The 20,823-nt window shown below is 45.5% G+C and overlaps 1 protein-coding gene across 1 annotated transcript; it reads right to left on the reverse strand.

Moving 5' to 3' along the window:
• Nucleotides 1-1,585: 1,585 nt before the first annotated feature.
• Btnl9 (butyrophilin-like 9) lies at nt 1,586-20,350 on the reverse strand. The gene is made up of 10 exons (NM_172793.2): nt 20,249-20,350; nt 16,227-16,353; nt 13,802-14,149; nt 11,976-12,257; nt 8,829-8,957; nt 8,087-8,119; nt 6,714-6,734; nt 6,473-6,499; nt 3,858-3,884; nt 1,586-2,952 (listed from the first exon to the last, which is right to left on the reverse strand). The coding sequence occupies exons 2-10, from the start codon at nt 16,330-16,332 to the stop codon at nt 2,315-2,317; spliced, it is 1,611 nt and encodes a 536-aa protein (NP_766381.1). The 5' UTR covers nt 16,333-16,353; nt 20,249-20,350; the 3' UTR covers nt 1,586-2,314.
• Between the last annotated feature and the right edge of the window lie 473 nt (nt 20,351-20,823).

The raw sequence follows: 20,823 nt of genomic DNA on the forward strand, positions 1-20,823 counted from the left end.
TCACATAAGTATTTTCATATTTGGGGGCTCCCATTCATTTTTCTTTGACCTAATGTCTTATCTCATCCTTGAAAATGTAAATGTCATTACATGGCTCATCCTGCAAATTATCATTGCAATAGTACTATCCCCATTTCCCTTTTCCTTTATTTTTCTAAAGGAAGCTCAAGGACAATTTTATCAGAGTTTACAGCAAACTGGTACAAAGGAGATGAAAACTCTGGCATGCAAAAGGAAAAGATGAAGAAAACACCATGACTTTTACATTAGATATGGAGTAGAAATAGGTGGCGCACACCTTTAATCACAGCACTTTGGAGGCAGAGGCAGGAGGATTTCTGAGTTCAAGGTCATCCTGGTCTACAGAGTGAGTTCCAGGACAGCCAGGGCTACACATAGAAACCTTGTCTCAAAGGAGAGAGAGAGAGAGAGAGAGAGAGAGAGAGAGAGAGAGAGAGAGAGAGAGAGAGAGAGCGCCTTTTAAGAAAGGAAAAAGCTCTCCCAAGAATGTGAGGATGCTAGTAAGCTGAGGAAAGAGTCTGAAGTCCTTTCCCCTACTTAAAACAATTGTATTTGTTTTTGTTGTTTATTCTTCTCTCATATATAACATCCTGACTGTGATTCCTTCTCTCCTCTTCTCCCAGCCCCCACTTATCTCCCCTCTCCTCCAGATCCACTCCTCTTTTATTTCAGAAAAGAGCAGACCTCCCAAGGATATCAACCAAACATGGCAAAATAAGATGCCGTGAGACTAGGCACATCTCTTCATATCAAGGCTGGGCAAGGCAACCCAGTAGGAGGAAAAGGGCCCCAAAAGCAGGAAAAAGAACCAGCAGCAGCCACTGCACCTATTGTTAGGAGCATCACAAGAACACCAAGCTACTCAACTGTAAAATATAGGCAGAGGACCTCGGTCAGATCCATGTAGTCTTCCTGATCCTCCCTTCAGTCTCTGTGAACCCCTATGAGCCCAGCTTATTTGATTCTGTGGGCTTTGTTCATACAGTGTCCTTGTCCTTGACCCTTCTGGCTTCTATAAACCTTCCTCCTCCCTTTCAGGAGATTTACTGTGCTTCTCCTAAAGTTTAGCTGTGGGTCTCTGTGTCTGCTCCTATCAATTGCTGGATGAAGCCTCTCTGATAATGATGATGCTAGGCTCCAGTCTACAGGTATCATTAGGAATCATTTCATACACTTTTTTCTCAGTTGTGTTTATATTTCCACTATTTTAAGAAATATGTAAGATTGCTACATAAGATTGGTGCCATCTTGCTTTTCAATAGACTGCCTGGTGGGCTTATCAGCCATCAGTTTTTTGTTTGCTTGCTTGTTTTTTGTTTTTTGGTCTATACTGATTATTTCCTTGATGCAAAGCTAATAGCTTTTCCATTCCACCCTCCCCATTCTCTTTTAGAAAGGTTTCACTTAATTATTTCTAAGACTTCCTTTGCAAACAGAGGAAAAATAAAGTGTTAGCATGGGCTTATACATTTGGGTTTTAGTTATTGCCTAATACTACATTATCTTAATTTTTAATTTTAAGAGATTGTAACAAAATTCCATAATTTCTCCTTTCCTTTTCCTTCCCTCAAATTCTCCTATGCCTCACTTCTAGCTCTCTTTCAAAATCATGGCTTTTAAAATTAATGATATTAGATGAGTATATGTATATACTTATATTTTGCTAAATATAGCCTTTTCTGTTTGTAAATGTTACTTATATGTATGTTTATGTTTTAGGAGTATCGCTGCATTCCTGCCATCCTTATCCTGCTCCACCTGAGCGGGGGATCCAATGCACTTTTCTGGGGAAATCGGCAGTGAAGTTGAAGATGTGTGCTATCCCTCGGGCTAGGCAAGCACTCTACCACTGCTTACCCCCAGCCAGCCACATCACTGCCATTATTGAATTTCATGTTCGAATTGCCACATACATGATCAAGGAAGTCGCTATAAACTGTATTCTGAGCCAAAGGTGAACTCATTGCTTATGAAATGACATTACTTCTAGACTTTTGCAGGATCCACAAAATTACACACACACACACACACACACACACACACACATATACACTATACAGAACTATACACACATTAGCGGATAATTATGATTCTTTCCCATCTTCTACACTGCACACTCCAGAATCCTGCTATATACACAAACAATCTTTCATTTGTCTGTTTAAAGATAATTATATACATTCATCTGTATAGGCCCTCTCTCTCTGTCCTCTTTCTGCTGACTCTGCTTTGGCTGCAGGAGAGCAAAGCGCTGTCCAGGAGTTCAGGACAGTGCTTGGACCTGGCCTTGAGGTCAGGACACTGCCTCATTAACAGCCCAGGCGGGGTCCAGAGGCTCATAGGGCTGTAGCCAGTTGTCGTTGTCGTTCTCTTCGAGGACCTGTGGCCCTCTAACCGGCAAAGAGCAGATGGTCATAGGATCCGGATGTTCACTGCCGTCGTGAGCTCGGGGCCTTAAGTAGGCGCGGAGCGCCCCTGAGAAAGTGTCGGTGAAGCTGAAGATGTGCGAGCCATCAGACACGTTGAAGAAAGACAGCTTCCCGGCCTCGTAGTCCAACAGGACGCCTATCCTCCGGGGAGGCACGCGTAGCGCCAGTGCCACGCGATGCGGGTCCAGCACGAAGTACTCGCAGCGGTTCCACAGCCCCATCACCCAGTAGCCAGCCGCCGGGCTCAGGCGCGCGGGCCCGGAGCGCTCCACCGACTCCAGACAGGCGCCCAGGAACCAGCGGCTGCGCCGGCCCACGTGCACCTCCCAGTAGTGGCGGCCGCTGGAGAAGCGCTCCCGGCTCAGCACGCAGGTCTGCTCCGAGAACCGCTGCGGGTCCCCAGCTGCAATACTGGGCACCCCCAGGCGGGAGGACACGGTCTTGCCGTTGTTGGAGACCTCCAGGCTAGGGTGCGCTGTGGCAGGATCCAAGGTCACATCCGCTGAGCAGAAGCTTAAGGTTAGTACCTACTGAGGAAGGTTCAGAAACCTCTTCTTTCCCCTCCATTCCTCTCCCTTCTACTTCCCTCCACCTCCCGCTCTTTCCTCTTCTCTGCTCTCATTTGGCCTCTCCTCTGTTCCTCGGAAAACTTCTAGTTGACCAGTTGGAGCAACTGGTGGTATCACACTCCTTCCCACCCACCAATTCTGTCAACCATCCCTCTTCCCAGAGCATCATGCAGATCATTCCCAAAAACAACTCTTCCTGAATCCCACTCTTAGGTTCCAAATGAGGTAGGTTCATGAGTAGATTTGCGAGGACGGAGCCAAGCCTTGTGCAATGAGGAGACAGATATTTGTTGGCTTCTGTGTCCTCTGGTCCTATCGCCCAGTCTGAACGTCAATGTTGTGCCTCTGCTTTACAGCAATTTTAGGGCTCTTAATACTACAGGGAACCTCTGAGATCATTCAGTGACCTACACTCCAACACCCATGACCCCAAACACAACCACTCGATGGCTGAGAAACTAGAGGGTACACACCTGCCCATTTCTTGAGACAAGGTCTCCCTATATAGCCCAGGATGATCTTGACTCATGATCAAGATCATGATCTTGACCTCAGCCTCCCAAGCACTGGGACTTCGTGTGTGTATCATCATGGCTGCCTGAGGGGCCCTTCTCTGAAATGATCTGAGAGGTTCCTTTCAGATTCTGCCCTTTCTTCTGCAAAAGATCTCAGAAGCAGTCTTCCTGTCATGGAACATGTATGCAGCATGTAGTATGTATAATGTGTTCATTTCCAGGATATGGACTTGACTCCTGGAAAAATCCTCCCTCTAAAGTCAGGTCCCTCTGCATCCCTTCTGTGCAAGACCCAACCCAACCGGTCAGCTTCAGATACTTACCTGCATATTGCTGGGCTGCTCTCCACTCTGAAACCAAAGAGAGAGGAGAGAGGACTCAGAGAGATCAGCCAGTAACTTTGAGACCCATAAGATGGCATCCCTTGCTCAAGAGCTGCCCACAAATTAAAAGGGAAGTAGATACAGGGAAGGAACATTTGAACATCCGGAAGCCACTAAGGCCATAATAGTGATAACAAGCAGGGGAGGCGAGCCCTTGGGCAAGCCCATCTGGACTGAACATCCGCTCAAGTGGAAACCTTGCCTCAATGGGGAAATTATAGTTGGTGTACTAAATGGCATTGAGAAGACCCATTCCCTGCACACAGACAAATCAGTGGACTCACTGTTACCTCACAGCTAGAGTGTGAGGAATTCTGTAGGATTAATGGCCTACACATGAAACATGTCATTGCAGTTTGGATATGAAATATTCTCCAATGGCCCTGAGTTAAAGGCTTAGTCCTCAGCTCTGCACTATGTGGAATCTTTAAGAGAGATAGCAAAAATGAAAGTCTTCTGGCCATCCAGGGGTTATTGAGACTCTGGCCTTCCCGTCTCTTCTCTTTGCCTACTGTGTGGCAAGCAGCTTTCTCTACTCACACTCCCTGCTGCAATGTGCTGCCTGGTCACAGGCCCAAGTGACCATGGATCCATCACCACTGAAACTGTGATCTCAAGTAAACCTTTGCTCACTGCAAGTTTCCTGTATCAGATGCTATGTGACACTACTAGAAGGTGAGAAATACACTATACATTAATAAAAGAAGTTATAAGACAGCATCATCGTGGGATCCTTAGCAAAGGTCTTCAACAAAATTTCAGGAACATAAGCCATAAGGTACAAGTTTTGATGAATTAAACTTTATCAAAAGTAAAGTAATGATTTCTCTTTAATAATGGGAACATGAACAAAGCTAACAGTAAATGACACAGTAATAAAAGGAATTCGTGTTGTTTAATATCGATTGTGTGTGTGTGTGTGTGTGTGTGTGTGTGTGTGTGTGTGTGTACACCAACACCATACAGGAATCCTCAGAACGTTAGTATCCAGAGAGCACCACAAATAAAAGAATGAGAAAGCATTTATCTCTCTGGGCTGGCAAATTTAGAGAGCTAGTCCACACAGGATGCAAGTGTACAGAGCTTCACCATAGGGGGTGGCAGGAAGATGGCTTTCTGGGAAACCTTTGTCTGGCCAGCATCCTAATCTCCCTTCCTGGTTATACTTCCTAGAGAAACAGGGTGATAGGACAACACACTTGGGGCTTATTCGGTGTGGTTTGCAGTGATGTGCAGTGAGAATCAGCAAGAAGAAGCAGACCTAACATACACAATATGGATATTTAGTCAGTAATACGTGTATGAAGCAAGGGACAGACAGCATGTGACTATGAATGATGTTTACAAAAACCTATGATGCATGTGACAAAGTAGAAACCCAGGTTTACAAGAATGTATACAAAATAAAGTATACATTAGATTGATGGCCTTATGGAGGGAATATAGGCCTTTATGACATTGTCAGGTTCCAAGAAATTCCTTTTCCCAGAGTCTAGCCTTTAGGCAAAAGCCAGAATTCCCTCTGGGATTTAAAAAGATAGTTCATACTTGCTAAAAAAGAGTCATTCTCCTTATATGTGGCAAAAATGGCATATGTCTTTTCCATCTACCTATGCCTCTGGTGCCTATTAGCATATCAAGGTCTATGCTAGGCTCTAGGATCCCTCAATCCTGGCTGACATACCCTGCCCACTACCCTAACCTTCTCCAGCCAAGAGAGGAAGGCTGGGCTGCTCCTCCACCCCCCACCCCCAGCCGCCCTTCCCTATTTAAAATCCAGCCATTTTGGTACCCAGTTCTCTTTTAGGCTTCCTGGCTGCTATACCTGGTTCGCCTCCCTCCTCTCTCCCTTCCCTTCCCCAACTCTCCTCACATGGCTCAGGGGCGTGTCCACTCTGGGTTCTCCCTTTTAGCTACAGTAAACTTCCTCTACACCATTCCTAGGACCACTCATGCCCTTTCCTTTTGATTTATTTGTTTGTTTATTTGGTTTTTTTTTCCATTCAGTAACCAGGATTAGAAACAATGCTCTTCCACATGTAGCCTTGGGACAATAAGTATAAATATACAAGGAAACGTGGGTCTGACCTCTACCAAGTACAATATGCATACAACCTGGGAAGCACAGGAGAGAAAATGGAAGCACCAGGCAAGAGTGTGATGTTGCTAAGTAGAGAGTAACTGGCTAGTGATCGCTTGACCTACATTTTTGGTGTGTTTGCTTGCTTGCTTGCGTTACTTTACAATAGTGTGGGAGTCTTAGGATTCATTAGAAACCAGGCTTGGAGTTTCGATCAGTTCTCAGGCTGGTGATAGGTGGCGGGTTAACTCTATGGAGATGCCGGGGAAGCCACAGTGAGCTAGCCACGTGATCAGAAGGTACCCGGCCAAAACCCCAGCCCGGGTTTTGGCCGGGTGCCTCAGTGATGTTTAGTAGGCACATCAAATGCATTTCCAACTTAGGACATTTTCAGTGGGTTTAGAAAGGTATGATTCTATCATGGAAGTCAAGGAATCTAGTGAGAAACAGCAGGAGAGAAAGGGGCTTTACTCACCAGCCTGGCCTTCAGACCTTCTCCAGTCTGTAGCAACAAAGGAAAAGGGGTATTAGAAAGTCAGGACACCACTTTTTTTTTTGGCCATAGTTGCCCAATTCCCCCTTCCCTCGACACCCATGCAGCCAGCACAGTTCCAGCCTGGGTGCCATACTTTGTTGGGAGAGGAAAGGATACATAAATAAATAGTCAGGTATAATAGGGGACTGAAAGGGATGGTTCTGTTGTGGAGGACACTTACCAAGCTCTGTCTGAAGTTTCTCTGCAAGCAAAACAGAGAGCTGTCAACCTTCTGATGTAAACACATTCCTTCATCTCAGGTCACTTCTCTCTGCAGCTCTACCCTTGATGCCACATTACCCTGTAGGAGGCTCATCCCCAGCACTCCAGAGCCTTTATCCTATCTTCATTTCAGAGGAAGAAATCAACAGGCACTGGGCCTGGGAGGAACAACAAGCTTGGTTCTAAAGGGTTTCTCCCCTAGGCTCCAATTGGGTAGAGAGTTTATTCTTTCTAAAACCAAAAGATGTTCCTGGTGTTTGTATGTTTGGGGCGCAGGGCCAGAAGCACATAAATAAGCTCAGGCACAGAGCACCTACGTCTCTGGGGTCATTTCCTGAATACTTCATTTGAAGATAAGAGGACGACGTAATTATTTTTTCCTGGCTAGATGTAAAAGATCTGACTCTGTCTCTAGAATGTGGTCCTCTGGTCTCTCCATCTTCTGTACTCTTTAAAAACAATCAGTATACTAATTCAGGCTGTGATCTTGATGACTTAATGCAGTGCTGCTTTGGTTTGGTTTGGTTTGAGTTCTTGTTTGTTTGTTTTATGCTTTTGTTTTTGTTTTGGTAGGATGGGGTAGGCAGTGAGACCCAAGGTGCTCAGCTTCCTCACCTTCCTCTGTCTGTCTCTCTGCTACACCACACCCCTCGATGGTTTTAAGTTGGTGTGTTCCAATGAGAGGGAAAGTAATTTATCAGAGTGTTGCCGTTTTAGTGCAAACTCAAGGTTCCATCTCCACAGTGGCATTTGGGTTAAAAGAGAAAGGAAGATGAGTTGGGGGACGTAAACACTCCAGCAGGGTGTGTTGAACAAACCCTGAAGCTGGGATGCACAAGCAGCCCATCTCAGTCTGACTGAGGGAGGAGAGGCAGGCAAAGCTAGGTGGAGAACCAGATGGGTGTCATCCTTCTTTCTCTCCAGGGATCCTAGTCACTTTGACTGCCCTTTTCTGCTCCAGGGGTGGCCAGATAAGCATACTTGTCCTGTAGCCTGCCCTGTGGTGAGGGACCCAGAACTTACTCAACCGTGCAATTTGTCTTCCTGGAGACAAAAGGAATAGAGGATGTTCTCAGACATCCTCTGTCTGAGGTGAGGAATGACCAGACAGGACAGATTATGAACACGGGAACCTCACTCCCCCCAAGGTATGCAGTCTCAGTGCTTTGCATCTGGGAGCCAGTCTGGGTGCCTGGACACAGCTTAGCAAACCCAGGCCTTCCCTCCCTCTGCTCTGTTAGTCCTAGATGCCCCCTCCAAGACTGAGGTCTTGCCTTGGAAACCTGGGCCCTGCTCCGGATGTAGGGTTAGAGGGCGCCGCCTCTGACTTACCTCGGACCTCCTCTCCCTGCTTCACCTGTTTTTCTGAAAGGAAGAAGGAATGGGAAGAGCTGAGTAACGAGCTTGCTCTTTTCAAGCTCTTCTTCCAGACTGGGTTGCCTTGTGCCCCTCCCCGTGTCCCTCCACACCTCCGAGCCGCCCCTCCCCCTCGCTCCCCTCCCCCATTTTCCTATTGAAAGACTGGATGTTAGACTCCCTGGTGGGCAGACAGGGAGCGGGACCATAGGTAGTTAATATAAAGGTGCCGAGATGGCCAGCGTCTTCCTCAACCTCCTGTCTTGAGACAAACACAAATAACAAAAAACCTGGCAGCTTTCGTTGCCCACCAGCAGGACTCCTGACTGACTCTACACATTCAAAGCCTGATCAGGACACCTCACATAGCCTTTGTGGACCAATCAACCATTCCATCTGTCCTCAAACCAAGCCGCCATACAGTAGGGGAGGAAGATTCTTCAGAGGATTTAAAGTCCCGGTCTTCCTCGGAAGAGATCTGATAGCTTCCCAAGAGTTTTTTTTCTCTGTGTATCTGTTGCATGTATGTGCTTCCTCATCCCAAATGAAAAAACCAAAAAACAAAATGACCTCCCATTTCAACTGTTGATTCTGTCTGTGGTGCTTGAGGTTTCCCTGAGGTTTCCTGCCACTCCCGGCAGGGGAAACGAACCCCATTAGACCTCTACCTAGACTGTACCATTATGGAGCAAAACCAGCTCCAGGGCCTGACTCATACCTTGGAAGCTCCGCAGCTTGTAAAAATATCGCAGCGCCAGCATGGTGAGCACAATCAGACTGAGCGGCAGGACCACCAGGGTTCCCACAAACGCTTTCTTCCAGGGGGACATTCTGGGTAGGAACACATCTGGAAGACGTGCCACATGGTGTTAGTTATCTCAACTTAGGTTAGTTCTCTACTAACCACTGAAGCAAGAACGTCTTGGACCCCACATCATGATGTCTTGGACCTTAGGGTGGCCAGTTACATCTTCAGTGGGAGCCTCTCTAGCCAGGTATGAACAGAACATAAACACAGCTGTGCAGCCTTCACTCCAGGTAGGATCGGGTACAATGGCAGAATTCACTACTGTGGAGGAAGGGAAGGCTGTGAATTGAAGATAAAGGATGGGTCCCTGCTCAAGAATGCGACAGCCAGCCTGATGGCACTGCGTCTTTGCCTGTTCCCAAATGAACTGCTCTATCTCAGTTATTAGTGTGCTCAGACCTGGGTAATAATTTATACAGGTCCCCTGTGATGACTAAAGAGACTCAATATGAAGCCAGGGGTCCCTTAAGTGGCGTTGACCTTTTGCTCTGCAATGCCTGTGAGATGCTAGTGGCCTGCAGGTGAAATGAGAATAGGAAAATGGGCTCTGGGGTAATAACAGCTGCCATTGCTTCTGTAAACTTGCTTATCACTGTGGGAAAGGGATGTAATGGCCTTTTTATTGTTATATAGAGGAAAAGTCAGAAACAACCGAGGGAAGTAAACCAGTTTTCCTGCCCAGCTGTGGATTCCGTGGATAGCTGTAACACACACCTTTCTGGTGTCTGCCTTAAAGAAAAACAAAAAACAAAAAAACAAAACAAAACAAAACAAAAAACCACCTTAATCCCTGTGATGGTTTGTATATTCTTGAACATGGGAGTAGCACCATTTGGAGGTGTGGCCTTGTTGGAATAGGTGTGACCTGGTTGGAACGGGTGTGTCACTGTGGGTGTGGGCTTAAGACTCTCACCCCAGTTGCCTGGAAGTCAGTCTTCCAATAGCAGCCTTTGGATGAAGACATAGAACTCTCAGCTCTGCCTGTGCCATGCCTGCCATTGATGATAATGGACTGACCCTCTGAACCTGTAAGCCAGCCCCAATTAAATGTTGTTTTTTTTATAAGACTTGTCTTGGTCATGGTGTCTGTTCACAGCAATAAAACCCTAACTAAGACAATCCCCCTTCCACACAGCATGCTCTTTGGTTCTAAGGCTGTTGTCCTTCTGTGAGCAGTAAGAATAAATTCATTTAATCTGAGTTTGGAATGAAGTCTCTGGTTTCTCCCAGTGGGTTTGGATGCCACAGCACAGGTATGCCCTTCATCTCCCCACCACTTATAACTGGGGGACCACAACCCCACTTTTTCAGCTCTGATCTACACTTGAAGGAGTTTAGCATCCAAACTGTTTTCAACCTGGCTGGGGAATCTACAGGTTGTCACTTGCTCCCTGGCATTTATCTCAGTTCTCACACCACTGGAAGAATCCCCAATAAAACCAATAGCTGCTTAGCCACAGTAGCAACCGAACCAAGCCCTGTGTTAGTGTCAATGAAAATGGTTCCATGACACCAACCCAACCCCAAAACCTTTGACCTACAATTTGTCCTGCCTACAAGACGTGCTATGGTAAAGGTGGTGTAGAACTTGTGGGAGTGGCCAACCAGTGACTGGTCCTGCTTGAGGCTCATGCCATGAAAGGGAGCCCACAGCAGAGCCCAGACACTTAGGATAGAAGCAAACATGACCAGCAAAGAAAAAAGTCCATGAAATGATTCCTAATGATACTCGTAGACTGGAGCCTAGCATAAACATCATCAGAGAGACTCCACCAGCAACTGGTGGAAATGTTTCAGAGAGCCACAGCCAGACATTAGGTGAAACTTGGGAAATGCTCTGAAAGAGGGGGAGGAAGGTTTGTAGGAACCACAGGGATCAAGAAAACCTTAGAATCAAGTAACCTGGGCTCATAAAAACTCAATTGCCAACCAGAGAGCCTGTATGAGACTGGCCTAGGCTCTCTGTAATGTGTTATAGTTGTGTAGCTTGGTCTTCTTGTGTGATACCTAACAGTGGAGGTAGAAGCTACCTCTGACTCTTTTTGCCCGCTTTTGGGCCCCTTTTCTTTCCACTGGGTTGACTCATCCACCTCTAATATGAGGGGAAGTGCCTAGTCTTACTGCAACTTGATATGCCATGTTTGGTTGCTATCCACTGAAGGCTGCCCTTTTCTGAAGGGAAACATAGAAGGAGTGGATGAGGGGATGGAGGGAGGAGGTATAGAAGTAGGGGTGGGGGAACTGCAGTTGAGTTGTAATATATGAAAGAAGAATAAATTAAAAAGAAAAAAAGAAACTGTCCTCCCCAAAGACTCATAGGGAGTGGCATTATTGAGGTGTGACTTTTTGAAGGAAATGTGTCACTGAGTGTGGGCTTTTGAGGTTTCAGAAGCTCAAGCCAATCTCTCTCTCTCTCTCTCTCTCTCTCTCTCTCTCTCTCTCTCTCTCTCTCTCTCTCCCCTCCCCCCCGCCCCCGAGTGCCTATCCAACTCTGTTTCCAAAACCTGGGTCCCACCATGCTTTCTGCCATGATGATATGGACTAAACCTCTGGAACTGTAACCCAACCCCAGTTAAATGTTTTTTTCTTTAATAGGAGTTACCATGCTCATGATGTCTCTTCACAGCACTACAACCCTAACTAAGACAGGCCCCAGAGGCTGGGTGCAGTTTGGTGCTGTCTGTAGCCCAGGGCAGCTTCCAGAGTGGCCAGGGATGAAGGGACGAAGACAAAAGCAGAGCCTAATTCTGCAGAAACATGCGTTGGCTTAATAATTCTGTGTCTGTGTGATCTAATCATTCAAAAGTAATGTTTTATTGCAGAGGGGTGTTTACTTTAAAAAAATATTTTTAACCTTTAGAAAGTATAGTAAACTAAGGTGGAGATTGCTCAGTAGTTAAGAGCCCTCTTCCGGGGTCTCATACAAGAGATAGGCATCAAACCAAGAAGCTACACCCCCTCCCCTAAGCCATGCATTATTGTATAGATGACTTCTGGGCGAATCAACATGGAGCTTTTGATGATTAGAAAGACAAGTGTGAGCCAGTGCCTACTGACCTGCAATCTGGATCACGAATTCTTTCTTCTGGGGCAGCAAGGGGTTCTGGATTATACAAGACACATTGCTATGGGCTCCTCCTCGGACAATCACGGATGTCTCCAGACTGAACAGGCCTTGGGCATTCTGGGTGATGGCTTCAGACTCTGGAGAAAGGCACTGACCCTGGTGACCTCTCCACTGAACCTTTGGCTTGGGGTACCAGCCACTGGAACTGCACTGCAGCTGAATACCTTCTCCACTGAAGCCCTGGAGGGAGATGTGTGGGTCTGAGCCCGATCCTGGGAGAGCAGAAGGAGTGAGAAAGATCAGGCTCACCATGCATAAAATTCCTGCCACTGCTCACCATCTGAGGGCACCGTAAGATGTCAGGAATTATGACTGCTCTTAGCATGTATGTGAGCTTCAGCGGGGAGGGGCTATGTGCATTTAGTTATATTGTGCCATAAATGATCCCACTACAATGAAGAATCATCTCACTCAGAACTCCAGTAGATTATCCTCTGTTAATTCTCACTAGATCTCAAATGCCTACAGTATACGCAATCCTTTCCCAGTCAAACAGAGCTAGCTCTGATATCTAGCTATCATTTGTTATTTAACTATCAAATTATGTGCTAGGGGTCAAACCCCGCTCTCGTTCAACTAAGTAAACACCCTACCACTGAGCTCTATCCCCAGCCGTATATTTTAAACTTGCAAAATATTAATGTATGTGTGTACATATCTGTGTGTACAGAAATATATATATATATTTCTTTCCATATATACATACATATATATATATATATATATATATGGAGAGAGGGAGTCCTTTTTGTGGCTGGTACATATATGACTTCAAGGCTGACCACTCTTCATGTATGTAACAATAGTACTCAAGGAAAAAGGAAAAAGAGGCTATCAACTTGAGAGTGAGGGACATGGAAGGAGGGTTTGAGGGAGGGTATCTGGAAAGAGTTTTAGGGAGAAAAGAAGGGTAGAAAGGGATGTAATTCTACTTCAATCAAAAACAATAAAAGATTAATGCTGTTTAAATAGCAATGATATGTAAAATACATATCAGGAAAGCCCCCAGGCCTTTCTCCATCATTTTAATTCCTTATGTCTCACTACTTATGCAATCCACTTCTATTTGCTTCTAGCTTGTATTTCTTACACGTCTTCCTACAATATTCCCCTATTAATTATGTACAAAAAATACATCCTCAGATTTCTTTGTTTTTTACCCTCTTGTTAATGGATTCTAGGAATCATGGCACATCTGCTCATTGAGACATTACAGGCTCTGGGCATTCTAGATGTTGGCCAGGAGCTCGTATTTTCAAGCTTCTGTGCTTGAAAAAACACGGTGCTGATGGACCATATTCAGCTCCTGTGGGTTGGTATTTAGGAATCTTCGATGTTCTTGAAATTCCATATAATACTACAAATACTGATCTTACACAAATGCCTATTACATCCTTATGTCACTTTGATTCGCCTTGTCATTATGATTTAAAATTACCTCTCCAGCTGTTTTGAAGTCATTCAGTATTTTTTGAACCTTTTTATTGCTGCATACTGGTTTGTTTTTTGTTTTTTGTTTTTTTTCTTTTAATCGTTTTAAATGCTTCTACCACCTGACTCCCAACCGCTGGTACTGGGGATCGAACCTCAGCCTGTGTGTACTGGCCAGGCACTAGACCTCAGAAGTATCCCTTCATGCCACACCCAACGTTTTAAAATACTGCGTTTGTTGTTTATTTTCGACCCGAGATTCTCTCTGCAACTCCAATCCGATCCTTTCCTCTGTCTCCAGCTCCTGTCTGGCTTGAGAACGTACCTGCTACTTCCAGCTCCCACGTGGCTTCACCAGAGAAGTTGTCAGAAAGAAAGCGGCACCCATATCGGCCCTCGTCGGAGGGAAGCACTTTAAGGATGTGTAGGTTCACGCTTCCCTCTGCAATGTCATAGGCTTCAAATAAGGTCCTGTTTCGGAACTGTGCCATCTGCAGGCTGGAGCGCCCCTGCGGCTCCTGGTACAGGTACACCACGTTGGAGACCTGGGCCCGAAACCAGCGAATTTCCATGTGCTCTGCGTCTTGGTATGATGATAAGCGACATGGGAACTCCACCGCTTCCCCGACGCGGGCCAAAATGGACTCCTCAGGGCCCAACACCCAGACCTTGTCTAGGACAATAATCCAAAACAATGCATCAACCCACTTCAAACTTAAAAAAAAAAAAAAATCACTTTTGTTTGTAGATCAGAAATCTACAGCAAATCATCCAAACGACAAAGATGAGATGCTCTCCAAGAACAATCTGTGTGCTTTCCTGGAGAAGAAATTGTTATGAAAAAAGTCAATTAAAATACCTATCTATGTACACACATTACAAAGAGATGCACTGTACAGAGAGGGACTAGTTATTGGTTTGAATCAATCAAGCAGATGCCATTTGAGGAGCTGTGTGTGGCCAGGGGAGCATGCTAAATACAATGTGTTTTGTGACTAACAAAATGTATGCCTGTGATAGAGAATTGCTGGTTTGTATAAGTGCACCAAGAAAAAGATCTTGAAAGAGAGAAACCATTTAGCTGATGGTGCTACGTTCTGGGCAGTGAGACTGGAGAGCCTTATTCTGTCCATGTCTTAGTAGAGTTGCCATCACTGTGATAAACACCATGGTTGAGAGCAACCTGAGAAGGAAAGGTCTCATTTACAGGTAAGTCAAGGCAGGACCTCAAGGCAAGACCCTGGAGGCAGGAACTGAAGCAGAGACCATGGGACCATAGGGGAGAGCTGCCTACTGTCTTTGTTCTTCATGGAGTCTTCAGTCTGCTTTCTTAGGCCCAGAATGTATAAGCAGAAAGGCTGGGCCTTTCTCTATCAATCACTAATTTAAGATGCCTCAGGCTTGCATGCAAGTCAGTCATAAAGAGCCATCTTCCCAAGTGTGCTTCCCACTGCTCAGATATCTCTGACTTGTGTCAAACTGACAATAAGCTAGCCTGGGCAGGCAGTTTTCACAACATTTATCAACAGAGTTCATATGTATAGCTTCTGTGTATTTTGGTATTTAAATGCCTACTGAACTCTGCCATTGAGAGAGACCTGTCATACTCTTTCATTTGATCGTTGGTCTTCTTTTCTGGTGCCTCCAGGTGGCCTCTCTGCTATCGTTAGTCGGCTTCCTCCTTTCTAAATTCAGCTAACACTTCTTCCCCAAACTCAAACATACTACATCTCTTTCCTCATCCTTCACTTTGCCTGTAGATCATGGACGTTTCTTGCTTTGTGTCATTTTGGGAAAAAGCAAAAACAAAAAACACCCAACAGCAACCTTTTACCTCCTGGACGAATCCCAGCCAATCCTGTCACCTTCCTACCAGGTTCCCTCTCCGGGGTCTCTTCAACTGTCCTTCTCACACACCTGAGATGCCTCTGTCTCTGTCTCTGTCTCTCTCTTCCATTTATCCTTCATCTATTAGCTTCCCAGGAAAGCAAGGCTGTCCAGGAAAGAGAACTGCTCTTCTCTGTGCTTGTTTTGTTCCAGGGAAGTGTATATGGGAAACAGGGGCTGGCAAACTGATGAAAGAGCATCAAGCAGTGTGGCTTTAACAACTGGGATTGAAGCAGTAAATAGTGCTATATAACTGTACTGGTTGGTATATAATTGTACTGGTTAATATGACTGTATTGGTTGGTATATGACTATACTGGTTGGTATATAACTACACTGGTTGGTATATAACTGTACTGGTTGGTATATGACTATACTGGTTGGTATATAACTATACTGGTTGGTATATAACTGTATTGGTTGGTATTTAACTGTACTAGTTGGTATATAACTGTACTAGTTGCTATATAGCTGTACTGGTTGCTATATAGCTGTACTGGTTGCTATATAGCTGTACTGGTTGGTATATAATGGTAATGGTTAGTGTATGTCCTAGTACTGAAGGGGCTGAGGTAAGAGGATTGAGAGTTCCAGGCCACCCTAGGCTGCATAGCAAGAACCTGTTTCAAAACAAAACAACAAAAGTTACAAAAGCAAAAGAAAAATAAACCAATCAACCGAACAACAATAACAAATTCCAAAACCCTGAGTGGGAATCTTTTGGCATTTTAGTAATTAGTATGGTCTGGTGCTGTATCATGAGAGCCCACTCCTAGAGGGCACCCAGCAGAAATAGGGGCAGAGTTTGGGTGCTCATATTCTACCTGGATGAGCTGACTATGGCTGCAGATCAAATACACTACCTGAGTTCACCTCCCACAACTGAAGGAAGAGAAGGTAGGTGAAGAAGATGCTGAGGCACCGAGGTATTTGCTTCAGAAACCCCAGAAATACTGAGAAATCTGCCATCTGTCAGCGGTGAGGGCCCACCTAGAAAATAATGAACATGCAGGGTAATATGGACGGTGACCCTTCACCCAGAGGGTCTGAGATTATATTCATTCTTTTATTTATTGTTATTATTATTAGCTAATTCTGGAGTTCCATATCAAGCTCATAGCTTCTTTTTAACTATGACAGGATATAAGAACTGATTCTAATTTTATCAGGTGATGCTGTTACCATTGGAACTCATGGTGCTGTGAGCAGACAGGGTTGAAGGGTCCCAGAGGAAGCAACGTATTGTTTGGACTCAGGAATGGAGCCATACATTGTGTGGAGGCTCAGTGTCACCCTCCTCTGGGTTAGTGACACTCCCCAGAGAATGGGAAATCTAGGAAGAATATCAAATGCAGCTTTATCTCCCTTCCTCCCCACTGCAGACCACTGGTGTACACATTCTTTGCCCTGGAACATCAGGTTCATAAAACAGGAAGACAGAGCTATTTTTTTCCAAAGCAGAGTATATATGGTGGCTACCTGCCAACCTTTGGGACATTCTGGTCAATTTCATCTATTCTGATCTTATTGGGGGCTAACTAGTCCCTGTTCTCATGTTTTTTGCATCTTTAGGCCCAGCTGATGGAGGGATACCATCTGGCAATCCCTTCTCTATCCTCTGGTCCAGAAAATTCAGACTCCTCTATCTCTTAAGTCCCTGTTGCGCTCTGTGTTAGCATCTAAGTCTAGCAACCAATGAGTCTAATGTGATGAGTGCATCTTGGGATACAGAGTCTCTCCACATCGCTTCTTTATTTAGGCGTAGGACTTCAGGCAGCAGACTTTGTAGCTGGGTGAACCTCAATCTTTGTGCTTGAGCAAAGGAAGGAAAAAGTCTAAGCCTCCTATGAGTTGACAAGATGCTGTTTAAATTGCATGTGATGGCACACACTTAAAATCCCAGCATGCAGAAGACTGAAGCAAAGTGATCATGAGTGTAAAGAGAGCCCTGGGCTAGCTAGCCAGAGTCTGTCTCAAACACAGAAATAAAGAAACACTCTATAAATAAAAGTCATCACCTTCTCCTCTCTCCACTTTCGAAACATCATTTTGCAGCTTTCTTCCAGAAAGGGTTCATCCCATCACGACTGTTCCTCGGGGGGAGGGCATATCCAGTGGATTTTTACTCTCTAATCCAACTCACATTCTACTCTGTCTTTTGCTACCACACTCGCCATTGTTTGGTGACCCCCAGATAGCCTTTGCTTCTGCTGAGCCCTAGCCATATGATCTGCAAAACTATGGACAAAGATGTAGGATTGCGCAGTAGGAAAGCAGTCAGAGGAGATGTAGGAAGGTTGATAAGGACTCCTCAGGGTGACTTATGGGCTAGAAGGACCCAGACTGGTAGGAACACAAGATGGGGTGCAGGAAGCAATGGTCTAAGAAATGAATGTACCACATTTGGGGCTTTGGAGCTCAGACTCAGAGGTTGCAGAGATAAGGCAGAGGAGCAAGTAAGGGCCACACCAATTGTGTTTCAGATGGACTCTTTAGAGGGAGGAAGGCTCATTCCCCTCTGGAGCCAACCTATCTGTTTTGATGGTCTGAATATACTGAGATTATTATTTGTGCGATAACTAACAAGACCAGAAGTCCTGGGCAAAGATGAAAGCTCCAAAGGGACAGTAATGTGCCTTGTCCACTGTGGCTGATGACAGAAGTGGGCACGTGCATGTCAGTGACAGCTCTGCAAAGTGGCAGCAAGGCATCCGAAGCCACACTGACTTTGTGTTTGTCACTCACCTTGTCTTCCCTTCCCTTTCATGCCTTGTTCTTATGGGCCAGACACAGCTTAGAGTCCCAAGAGAGCAAAGCCACACTAGGAACATCACCACCCAGATAGCACCTTGCAAAGCAAGCACTGGGGCATATGCAGTGGTCTGTTTGGATGAGCTACAATGTGAGGACTTAGTCAACTGTGTTAAGTGGTAGCTCTTGTCAGCCTAGAGGGAAAGTGTGTTCCTTCCAAAGGGGCAAGTACGTGAAGTGGTAGCTCTTGTTAGCTAAGGACAGTTTGTTCTTCCCCAAGGGGCAAGTAAATGGGGTAGCATGTTCCAGAATTGCTATCTGTAGTCATTTCTCTGTTGTGATAAACACGTGATTGCCATCACTGAAGCTATGGGGGGAAAAAGGTTAAAATATAAGGTGTATACGTGAACACACGCACACACACACACACACACACACACACACACACACACACACACACACTGAGGTAGAAGCTCCACTCTATCACCTCTAACTGTGTGTGAAAGTGTCCCACATGATTCAATTTCCCAACTTGTAATATAGGCTTATTGATGAAGGTAGTAATAACTTTGTCACCAGCCTCTTCACAGACAGGAGTCACAGGTACTCAGTGTCTGTTCACTACTCAGGGATAGCTATTGGATAGCCTTTAATCGAAAGCCAGTAGTCTGGAAACTTCCTGAAGTGACTAGAAAAGAGTACACACACACACACACACACACACACACACACACACACACACACACCATGTAAATTCCCACAAGCAATAAACATAAATTAAATACTTACTTATTGAACACTCACATATTCCGTCAGTATTACTACTACTTTTACCAAAAAGCCCAAATTATAGGTAGGTAAGCTGAGGCATGTGGGACACCTTCACACACAGCTAGAGGTGGCAGAGGGAGATTTCTTCCTCAGCTGTTGTTTACAGCATCTGTTTTTCTCTCCCAGCCTCTCCCCAGCTGTGCTGTGTCAGGTCTGGCTTCTGATTTCATTTGCATCAATAACTACAAACCATCATGCTGTTATGAGGCACCCAGCCTCAAGCAGTGCCATACCCACCCGCACTAAAGAAGAAACTAGGTCACAAATGATGAATTTAAATTTTACTGCCAAAGAAAAAGAATGAAAGCTTAAACCAAAGTGTCCCCAAGACTTTGTCATCAGCCTTTTAGACAGGAGTCATGGGACTTCAGTATCTGTTCAATATTCAGGGGTATCTGCTGGATAGCCTGTAATTGGAAGCCTGGAAATTTCCTGAAGGGACAAGAAGAGAGTTTCCTAAAGTGACTTTGTGTGCCATTCACCACACTACTCCCCACCTCAAGGCTCCTCTCCACCTTCCCTTCAGTTAAAGGCTTTGATCCTTCCCACAGCTTCCCCCAAGGAGAAACACTTTCTAGTTTTCACCACGTGTGCCAAGGTTGCCACGGGCTCCAGAGTCTGATCCAGGTGGAGAAGTTTGGCTGGAGAAAGGAGAAAGCTAGACACGCTGAATTGGGGTGTGGTGGTGGTGGAAGATGGAGACCTCGGTGAAGAGGCCTCAGACCTAGCTAAGTTGTCCCGGTGATCCCTTGGGATGCTACTTTCTGAAGCTATGAAGGACACAGAGCTCGTGCACACTGTAGTACTGAAGCCCACCTCTCACGTCTGCTGTTCTGCACTGTTGTTTTGCAAACCACAATCGGTACATTTCATCTTGCAGTTTATCCCCATAAGTTCCAAAGGGCAAATGAGACCTGCGCACTTCCTAATCCTTTCCCACTCCAGTGCCCTCTACTGCCCACTAGCTTGCATCAGTGTGATTTTACTTGGTCTATAAGAGGATTTCCATCCTCATAAAGAGCTGAGTCACTTTAAGAAGGGAGGACCAAAAGAATGAACCCTTTTCATCTGCAGGGGAAAAGGATGCATCGGAACTTTGCCTCCTCAGAGGAGCCAGCCTGAATGGGCATCTCCCCTAAGACAACCAAAACATCCCACGCACCCCAGCAACCAAACCACCAGAACTGGGTGATGAGAGCATATGTGATTCCACCTATGCTGTGCTTCCCCTAGGGTGCTTTCTATCTTTTTCTGCTTTCTGTTTCTAGAAGGTTCATACAAGTGTTGCAAAGGAGCCACGTACCTTTCAGGTAACAGAAGAAGATCCAAGCGGTAGAGGGATGCTGGCAATCTCACCTCCCTCTAAAGGGGGTGATTGTGAAATGTTAGTCCCTGATGCTAAGCTGCTTTGGATGTGGGCTGGCAGCTGGGTTCAGGAAGAGGATGCAGCTCACTGGTGACAAAATTACTCGCCCACCTTTCACCTTAGGACATAAACTATTGGTTCTGCCCTTTGTTATAAAAACCAAGATAGATAGAACAAAACGAGGAAGTCTCCGTCATATCCCGTCCTCGTGGAAAAAAATCTCAAGCTAAGTTCCCATAGAAAATGACCCTCCAGTGTCTTAAAAAGAGGCCAAAGGTGCCTGGGAACTTCGTTAGAACAGGCTGCATCTGCAGGTGGCTAAGAAGAGAAAAAGAATGCCCAAGCTGGCCATCCAGGATTTCTGGATAGATCAAGCTGGATATCCAGGGAGGCTGGATGGTGGTCCAAGGCCAGCCCCTCTAGCTTCCCAGTAACACTGAGACAGACTGCAGTCTCCATTAGAAGTTGGGAAGTGCTTGTGCCCAGCTCTGACTTAACCCATCATATCCCTC

The sequence above is a fragment of the Mus musculus genome, chromosome 11 (assembly GCF_000001635.26).
Source record: "Mus musculus strain C57BL/6J chromosome 11, GRCm38.p6 C57BL/6J".
In the NCBI taxonomy this organism is placed as follows: domain Eukaryota; kingdom Metazoa; phylum Chordata; class Mammalia; order Rodentia; family Muridae; genus Mus; species Mus musculus.